The sequence below is a fragment of the Montipora capricornis genome, chromosome 10 (genome assembly GCF_036669925.1).
Source record: "Montipora capricornis isolate CH-2021 chromosome 10, ASM3666992v2, whole genome shotgun sequence".
NCBI classification, from domain to species: domain Eukaryota; kingdom Metazoa; phylum Cnidaria; class Anthozoa; order Scleractinia; family Acroporidae; genus Montipora; species Montipora capricornis.
The window spans coordinates 31119978-31129977 of record NC_090892.1 but is presented as its reverse complement, the minus strand read 5'-3'; the positions used below and the strand labels follow the sequence as shown (position 1 = coordinate 31129977).

General features: G+C 37.9%; 2 protein-coding genes across 10 annotated transcripts in view; both read right to left on the bottom strand.

Annotated features, from left to right (window-relative positions):
• Nucleotides 1-669, bottom strand: part of LOC138019976 (uncharacterized) — a 2000-nt gene extending 1331 nt beyond the window's left edge. The window contains exon 1 of the mRNA XM_068866963.1: nucleotides 1-669. This exon is cut by the window's left edge and continues 1331 nt beyond it. The gene's annotated coding sequence lies outside the window, so the exon portion shown is untranslated.
• The window catches only part of LOC138019970 (zinc finger CCHC domain-containing protein 14-like), a 129106-nt gene extending 120144 nt beyond the window's left edge, over nucleotides 1-8962 (bottom strand). For 2 of the 9 annotated variants that reach the window (XR_011126279.1, XM_068866951.1), the window contains exons 1-2: nucleotides 8078-8920; nucleotides 7632-7812 (exon numbers count right to left, since the gene is read on the bottom strand). Coding sequence is in view for 5 of the 9 variants with exons in the window: in XM_068866951.1 (XP_068723052.1) it covers nucleotides 7632-7812; nucleotides 8078-8557 (661 nt within the window). In the remaining 4 variants the exon portion in view is untranslated. Of the gene's footprint in view, nucleotides 1-7631; nucleotides 7813-8077 lie in introns of all 9 variants that reach the window. The other 7 variants (XM_068866952.1, XM_068866953.1, XR_011126281.1 and 4 more) reach the window with 6 other exon arrangements.
• Nucleotides 8963-10000: the final 1038 nt, after the last annotated feature.

Here is a 10000-nt window from a genome sequence, read left to right as displayed (position 1 = left end):
GTCATTATTTGTTGAAAAGGAACGTAAAGTTCCATATTGTCAGCATAAAGGTGAAATTGCAAGTTATGGTGTCGAAGTGATAAGTCAGCTAATGGTGCAGTATACAATAAATAGAGGATACCAAGCACAGAGCCTTGGGGTACCCTAGAACTGAGGTTACGAGGTTGTGATTTATTCCCATTAATCAGAACAGATTGAGTGCGACCAGAAAGGTAAGATTGAAACCAGTTGAGAGCAGTTCCGCTGATTCCAAATTTAGAGTTTAATCTATTAAGCAGGATTTCATGGGTGACGGTGTCGAAGGCAGCAGACAGATCAAGAAGAAGAAGTATAACGCACTGACGATTATCAAAAGCACGCATGACATCATTATGGACACGTACAAGAGCAGTTTCACAGCTATGAAAAGGCTTGTAGGCCGACTGTAGTGGCTCGTGAAGGTGGTTACTTCGCAAGTACTCATGTACGCGCACAGCCACAACTTTTTCAATGATTTTTGAGACTACTGTAAGGTTACAGTGAGGTTTGAGATCGGTCTGTAATTTTTAAAGATTTCGTGATCTAAAGAAGGTTTCTTGAGTAGAGGTGTAAGGACAGCAGTTTTAAGAGAAGGAGGCAGATAACCAGATTCCAGAGATAAGTTAATGATCTTACAAAGTGTCGGTAGAAACATTTCAAAGTATTCTTTCATCAGTGCGGAAGGAAGTGGGTCTAAGATGCATGATTTTAAGACGATCTTATGAGCAATCTTAGACAATTCATCAGCAGATGTAGGTAAAAAATTAATTAGTTGGCATTTTAGTGAAGGTGAGTCAAAGGTGCAGAGGAGATCAGGAGTCAAGTGAACTTACGAACATGTTGGAAGAAATTTCTCTGCCTTTCTGTGTAAAAGACGATCAACATTGCGAAATAGAGCTTTGCTACAACTGTATCAACACCGGCTTCATTGATAAGATCAGAGTAATAATTCATTTTCGAGGTGTAGATGGATTGTTTCACGACAGTGCACTGATTAATATAGGCTTGATGATCAGTTTCAGTATGAGAATGGCGCCAACTGCGTTCAAGACGACGACAGATTCTCTTCTGTTCTCTGATGTAGTTATTATACCAAGGAGCCTTGGGCCGGATTGTGATTATCTTCGTACGCAAGGGTGCATGTTTATCCAAGATAGTAGATAGGTCACTATTATACTGGTCACACAATTCAGTTAGGTCTGATGAAGGTGAGTTAAACAAAGTAGACGAGGTTATATCTTGTGCAAAACTTTGCAAGTTTATATTGTGTAGGCCCGTGTAGTAGAGACCATTTAAGGGTTTTGAGGTTTGCTGATGGGCAGGTTGCAATACACAGCAAAGTGATCTGAGATAACTGGATCGTTAACGAATGGGTTTAGGGCTGTCAGTTCATCAGTTCTAGCGATGATAAGATCTAGGATGTTATTGTTTTTGTGAGTAGGTGAGACGGTGTTTAGGACATGCAGATTAAAGCAATTTAGCAGATCCAAAAATTGGCGAGCTGTGTTGTCGAAAGGATTGTTGATGTGAAAATTAAAGTCACCGGTTACAAGTAGTTTACCAGGCAGTGAAACTAAGCGTTCCAGCATAGTAGAAAATTCGTCGAAAAATAGAGCTGTTGTCGAGCCATTCTGAGTTGAGTCAGGAGGTCGATAAACAACAACAATACGTAGCACACATGAGGTAGTATTAAGTAGGGATTCCATAAATTCAAATGATTTGAATACAGGATTCTTGAGTCGTTCCATTTTTAGATCCTTCCGGTATAGAAAAGCAACGCCGCCACCATTTCCACTGGATCGAGGAGTGTGGGCAAAACAGTAGCCAGTAGGAGTTATATCCCGTGTAATATAATCAGAGTCATCGTCAGGTTTAAGCCAAGTTTCTGTGAGAGCTAAAATATCGATTTTTTTCTCGACGACATAATCTTTGATTATAAGAGTTTTGTTATTGATGGATCTAGCATTCAGGATACAGACGTTAAGTAGCTTCGTATAATTTGGTTGAATAGGAAGAAGACGTTTCACAGGCACCAGATTATTCAAATTAGGTCCCACAGTAATAGTTGTAAAATCACGAAGCATACGTTGATGAAAAACTGATTTAATCTTGTAGGTAACAGAAGATCAGTTGAAAGATTTTCCAGCGCGAACACGGCGTGTGTTTTTAGGATCCCTTGAACCTTCAAGAACTGGAATAAGTCAGGTTGAAGCGAGGATTTCGATCTTAAAAGTTGTTGTCTTGAATAATTAATGTTTGTAGAAGGAAGGAATATTTAAATCATTCGAACAGCATGGACGTTGAAACGTCGACAGTTCATCAACTACAGGACCAGGATTACAGTGAATATCCATACAAATAGTCAGGTCATGAAAAAATAAAGAACTTGGCAGAGCTAAAATGATGAATCCACGCATAGTACTCTTACAGATCGGAGTCGATGTTTTGTGTTCGCGACCAGCAACTTCACGCTTGAAGTGATAACTGAAATTGAAGTAGTTTAAATTATTTCTTTTAGGCTGCATCAATCTTTGAGAGTCCGCCATAAAACCAGCAGTAAACTCCTTAGAAGCACCATTGTAGAACGGATTGCCATTAAATAAGACACATAACAATAAAAATGTATAGAATAATCGCAAGAGCATATTGTTACGGGCAGCCATATTGGTGCATACGCAAAATTCCTGTAACACTGTACTGTAATGAAAATATACGTCTCATTAAATTTGAGACATTTCAGCAGCCATAGAACGCAATTACGCTGCAATTACGCTATCTTCAGATTGAAAGAAAACAAGGTGAGAAACAAAATAATTTTGTCATTTCTTCATTTATTTTAGTAAAAAGAGCAGCAAAGTGGCAACTGCTAACCCTTTTGTTTCCAAAAAAAGCGAAGATGACAACAAGTCGCAAATTTGCGACTTCTCCAGATATTTTAGTTGCAAAGGGAAAAAATTCAGTGGCAAATTTTAACGCGACTGTACATGTATTGGTCGCAATTTCAAGCTCTGATAGACTGTTATAGTGTAAGCCAGAAATCCAACGATTTTGCTTGAGCTGCCTTGACCTCAATGCTGTCTAATTAGCGATTATTGGACAAGGCTGAGTATGATATAAAGAATTATGCAGATGGAGGAGAGTCGCCAAAACCGAAAGCTTGAGGGAGGTGGATAACACCCTCCGTGATCTGCATATATATCTTCTTATCATACGAAAGCAGAGTTCAATGATAAAGGTTTTTTTTGTAGAAATTTCTCAAATGTTTATTGTGGTAATTAACATTACTCAGAGTACAGTAGGTGTCAAGGTGTTAAGAGGCATTCTCTAGCAGGCAGAAATAGAGGTGTGCGGTCCTATTTTGTCACTCAGTAGTTGTGTGACATGTTTACCATGCCTTAGCTTTCTGATTGTATCCTTGTTAACAAGTGCATCAACATCATAACATTCTCCTTGACCTCAGAGTTTGTCTCCCAAAAAATGCTATGCATTTTCTCCTGTATGACCACAGTATTTTTTCATCAATGCAAGTTCATTTGACAATTACAGAATTAACATTAGCATTTACATGAATCCCTCTTTCAGTGTTTCACCTTGTTGAAACACAAACAATAGGAACGAGATGATGCAATTATTTATTTACTCCCTTGTTGGTTAAAAAAAAAAAACAGAAAGGACTTTTTAGGGTGATGAAAAGAGTAATCTTAATCATTTGGATGACAGCTTGAAGCAGCAAAATGACAAAAGGTTTTCCTGCCTTAAAAGTTGTGTTTTGCCTCATTTTACTTTGAACTCCTTGTTGTAAGTTTTGCTAGTCTTTGCTTTTGGAAAGTTATTTTGAAGGAAAATGTTGATTTTACAAAGCGCATGTAGCATGAAATTCAAATTTGAGCTGCTACTGCCAGCAACCAATTGTAAAATACACAGGGTATTTGCATGAATATTTGCACATCAACTTTCCAGATGCCATGAAGAAGGGTTGGAGACACAAGGCTCTCCAAAAGAATTATCTCAGCTGCTATCCCAGAAATAAGAAAAAAAATGACTGAAAACCAGAATTCATGACTAAACATGGGATGTAGCTAAGAATAAATTCATCTGGTTGAAGGTTCTATTGAGGCGGTAAGTTCCTTTGAGCATCAAAGGGACCTGGTAACAGGATTGTTCCCAGTGTCTCACAACACCTGGCATTCTTCAAGATGGTATACATGTACATATATCGAAAAAGAAGACACGCACAACACCCTCATTCTCAGCTAACTTGGGCCATTGATGTCATGCTGTTTTAAATATTCCTTTCTTACTTACATTTCTCTACCTCACTCTAAAATGCATTGTGTGTTGATGTTAAACACACAAGAAATTTTCCAGAAAAAATTTGTTGAATTACCCTGTTGGGTTATGTTTCTATGAATATTTATGTCATCCAAAGTGGCAAAAAAACAAGATGTCGCACTGCGGAAAATTTAACTTCGAATGGATTTTACATCAATAAAGGCTTTGGTGATTCCACTGAAGATCAGGCACATTTTTACATCCTACACATAGTTTTATAAAATAATGTAACAACTTTAAGCGTTACACTATTTTTGTCTTCAGTAAATTTTAACAAGAACTACTGTCCCATGGTTTCAAGTAAATTACATTACTATTTCCGCCGGCCAAGATATTTCCTGGCGTATTTGCTAATCCTTGCTTGCTTTTTGCATTATTATTTTTTACACTTCTTTTGAATTTTACTTCAATACAGCAGACTATCCAAATGGTCCCACCTAACATGTTGTGTTAAAATAATGTTTTGTATCTCATTGTAAAACAAATCTCGCAAAGGATTTAGCACAATCGGGTGCTTTCTTTTGATCATTGTGATCAGTCGGTTATTCCAAAGAACATGGAATTAGCCTGTACAGCAGTACAGCAGTGACACGTCACTTAGAGGACTTGCTACTAAGCGTTACCAGTCCCTTCTCTGGAAGCAGACTAGCCCGAAAGCAATAAGTAATGTTACAAACGGACCTCTATGAAAATGTATCTTTGTATAACAATGTTTGCTAAGAATTGATTTTTTGGAAAGTGGATGTTCCTTTTAAATGGCATGCAATCGCAGTTTAAGGAGTGGTTATGTCTGTTTCTCATTCGTAAACAACAGCTGATTTCGTACATGTTGCGCGTGTTTTAGATGTCACATGTCGACTGAAATATAGTTGTTTAAGGCAAATGATTTCGAAATCAGTTCCAGGATATTTCTAGCGTACTTTAAAAAGCAAAAGGATGGAAATCACGCCTTTTCATCTACCAAATTATGTGTATTTTCGACTTGACTCACAGAGAGCACTGAAATGGCTTCCAATTATGTCATACCTAAACCCCGCCAAAATCCAGTTTATCGCTGGCCATAATTTTTCCATTCACAGCAGATCAGAGAATAAAACCCTTTTTTTTTTGGAAACACCATATTAAACGCAAACGATAGACGCCTTTCCGTTCCAATAAACAAAGTGAGCATACGGCAATACAGTGACAACCAACTCAGACAACAAGTTGCAAAATTGTTGAGACACTCATTAAAAAACACCTTTTCTAGCTTCCAATGCCAGCTGTATCTAGAATTTAAACCTTTCCCATTTTCTCTCCCCTCTCCCCCTTTCAATGTTGACTGCTCAAGTTTCCAACATTTTTTTGTCTTGCTGGCAACACTGATAAGGGGGGGGGGGAGGGAAAGGCTGCAGTGTGAAAGATAATAGGGAAATTAATAATGCCCCAAGAAAGTGAGGTGTCTCCACTATTTTTGCAACTTGTTGTAGCAGTAGCAGCTCAAATTTGAATTTCATGCTACATGCGCTTTCTAAAATCAACAATTTCCTTCAAAAGAACTTTCCCAAAAGCAAAGACTAGCAAAATTTACAACAAGGAGTTCAAAGTAAAATGAGGCAAAACACAACTTTTAAGGCAGGAAAACCTTTTGCCAAATTGCTGCTTCAAGCTGTCATTCAAATGATTAAGATTACTCTTTTCATCACCCTAAAACATCCTTTGTTTTTTTTTTTTTAACCAAAAAGGGAGTAAATAAATAATTGCATCATCATGTTTCTATCGTTTGTGTTTCAACAAGGTGAACCACTGAAAGAGGGATTCATGTAAATGCTAATGTTAATTCTGTAATTGTCAAATGAACTTGCATTAATGAAAAAATACTGTGGTCATACAGGAGAAAATGCATAGCATTCTTTGGGAGACAAACTCTGGGGTCAAGGAGAATGTTATGATGTTGATGCACTTGTTAACAAGGATACAATCATGATAAACATGTCACACAACTACTTAGTGACAAAATAGGACCACACACCTCTATTTCTACCTGCCAGAGAATGCCTCCTAACACCTTGACACCTACTCTGAGTAATGTTAATTACCACAATAAACACTTGAGAAATTTCTACAAAAAAACCTTTATTCTGACACTTTTCCAACAGTATTCTATTCTTTCTCAGTTTGACCTTTCTTTCTCATTGTGCTCAGGCCTTTAATTAATACGGGAGTTAAGTATCATCAAGTTTGGATTCGAGTTCGAGTTCGAGTTCGAGTTGTTAATACAAATACTAAAAAAAATGTGAAATTACTAAACAAACAAATAACCCGAAAAAAACAAGCTCTTCACTGCCTAAGCAGAAGGGTAGCAGCACTAGGGAATCTAAGCGTTTTTTGGGATCAGGGGCCTGTTTCTTGAAAGTGTGGATAACTTTTCGGGCCCGAAAAGCCAGTCGGCAAACTGCAATTTGCTTAGTTTGAAAAGCTAATCCTTTAACATGTTTTTGATTTAAGAAAAACAAAGAGGATTGGGAAGTTTGATTGCTTAGAACCACGGGGTTGCGAAGATATAAAGGGAATTGTGGCACCCGAAATAGGCCCAAAAGTTTCGGGACTTTTGAGAAACAGGCCACAGGACAGCAACCAGAAGAGAACATTTCGAGTGCCAGGATAGTGGTGTCCACCATACTTTTATACTAATCATTCTCTAATGGAGAAATGATACAGATACTTGGCAAACGTAAATGTGGTTGTGTGAAGACAAGTTAAAAGGGAAAACAGCCCGGGGAAAAAAGCTCACTTCCCATTGAACAAACACGCGCGTGCATAAGCTCCAACTGACATCTTCAGTCGCACTTGACAAATTACAGACAACCCTTTATGTACAAACAAGAACATTCTAGCAGTCAGGACACGACACAACGCCTTAAAATATTTCAACGGAAATCTCATATTAACCATTCCTTGATAAGCGATTTGAAATGTCAAATTGTATCAAGGAACCTTTGTGAGTCCTTGAGATCTGAAAAAACAATGACCGGTTATTTGGCTCAGTCTTTGTAGGCTCATTAGATATATCCACATAAGTTACAAAACATGCTTTGCTCGGAATCTCTCAGCTGCGTCGAAAATTCAATTCTATCGTGTATAAATTAACCAAAATATCCTGGGGAATCACGACGTATCTGGTCCGCTGGCAGTAATCAGTTTGAAATTGACATATAAAGAAGTGCTGTTAAAACGACGATTACTGTTATTTTTTTTTATACTTTAGTGTTATTTCCTAATTCCATTAAGTAAACACTTACTTCGGGGTGTTTTATCTCTGGCTGCTGGTAAATTCATGACTCCGTGTCTTCGGACTTTATGCCCTCTTTCTGTGGTTTCAGAATCCTTGGAACGTTGTTCTTTGATAATATCGTCCTGTTGGGTGGCAGCATCTTGATCAAAAGAGAACGTTGACGAACCGCTGCTTGATTCGGAGACTGTCTATAGGACAAGAAATGAAAATTTACAGTCACACTTCGTTGTAGTTTTTTTCGCAAATCAACAAAGTTTAATTAAGCGCAAGTTAAATCCGTAGATGCTATTTGGTTGACGAGTCAATTTGACCGCAGAAAAAAAATGAGGAACAACTTTTCTTTAAAACCATGGCTACTTTTATTCAAAAATAAAGATATCCAATAAATTTGGCCTGGTTCATACAAGAATTGTGATCTCAAAATGATACGCTTGGATGATTCCGGGAACTCACCTCGCCAAGATCAGAAGTGCGAGTTTCTGAATTCTTTAACTGTTTTAATTTGGTGAGCATAATTTGCTTCTGATGAAACGAAAATGCTGGATGGTGAGCACACATTGTCATCAACAATGACAGTTCACTGAAGAATTCTTCTCCGTCAAGTGTTAATGGTTGAAAGTCATTCAAAATTCCAAACAACACGGCTGCCGCTTGCCTATTGCTCGAATGGAGTAGCGCTAGACTAACACACAATTTTCTTCGAATGTGAGCATCGTCTAAACCAAACAAGCAGCTCAAATCTACCGGATTATTAGCTGCACTTTCAGCCTGCCGAAACACCGTGTAATCTCTCTGGAATTGAGCATCAAGGAAGGTGTTGTAAAATCTGATTTCCCAGGGAAGACTGCAATCCAGTAAGTTGCACATCAAGTCGATTCGATCATCTCCAGAAAGGCCTCTGAACCATGATATAACGCTGTCTTTCTGGAGCATTTCATAAGATAACCCTTCTTAAGAGACGTCCTCCGGCAGCGGGATGCGATGCTGAACGTGACCGTTAAGTGGGCATTATTTGTATAGGTATTTAAGTATTCACTACTATTCCTCTTTGTCAGGTTGAAATTTATTACACGCCAAATGCTTGATGGGTATCCCTACTGCCCTTACTTGACCTTATTACAATCGGTATCCGTCGTGGTAACAAACTTTCCTCTCTTTAATGAACCCTTTTATACAGTAGCCGATTTCTAAAGACCTTTCTTTTTTCCACTTCCTTTCCTTCTTACAACGAGTCTGTGTCAAAAGAACAACGAGAAACTGTAGGCCTTTCTTTTCTACAACGAGTCTTTGTGTTTAGACTGCAAAACAGTCGTATTTTTTGCGAACGCAAGCGACACGGTAAAATAATGTTCAAACGAAAGGTCTGGAGCGAGTGTAGAAACGGCGAGGGAGAAAATGGAAGAAAACGACTGTTTTGCAGTCTACTTTGTGTTAAAAGAATTATTGAATACTCAAATTCATCTCATAGAGAAAGACCGCAGATAAAATGAAAATTAATAATTGTTCTTCCTTTCTGTAAGCCATCACTTGCTTTCTTTGCTTTATCAATAACTTGTAAAATTTGTAAGATTTAAAACGAAAGGTGCATGATAATGTATGTCTATTACAACGAGCAGAAGTTACTAACGTCTATTACATGTAATGTCTATTACAACGAGCAGAAGTTACTAACAACTGACAATAAGTGGTTTCTTAGGCAGACAGCATGATGCCGTGTCGTTGGGCAAAACTTAGCTTGAGTAATTCAGTGAAATCTTATTATTTAATTATGGATTAAAAATAATTTCTAATTCGGTTCTCTTCGAGAGGATAAAGGACATAAAGGGGCATAAAGGAGAAAGCGGGCCACGTCAAATCATCAGAGAATTTTATCACGTTTCGCTGTTATTCCAAATAAGTTCAAGGCAGTGAAAGGAATTATTAGCCTTTGAAAGACCCGCCACTTATTTCTGTTATTTGGACGGATGCCAATGTGCAATTGAATAAAAATAACAGGAAAAAAGGCATTCTGACTCGATTTCAAAGTCAAGAATACATCGTGGTAAGATAAAACGTGAAAGTATAATATCAACAAAAAAAGGCTAACAAAGTGGCCAAGTTCTGACCACATCCGTGCTTTACAAAACAGACGAAACAGGCACGAAAGGACACCGCTCTATCTCAAGACGACAATCCAATATTACGGGTCTACGTTTCACATTTCAAAATTTGAAAGATCGAGAACTGTATACAAACAACTTCACTCTCTTTGACTAGTGCATTACGATTTTTAAATCTCCGGCGTTTCCACCTCAGTGCCAAAAATAAAACCAAAGCATTTTCCAACTGGCTTCGTTTTGAAACCATTTTCAAAACCATTTTCGTCGGTTTTTCCAG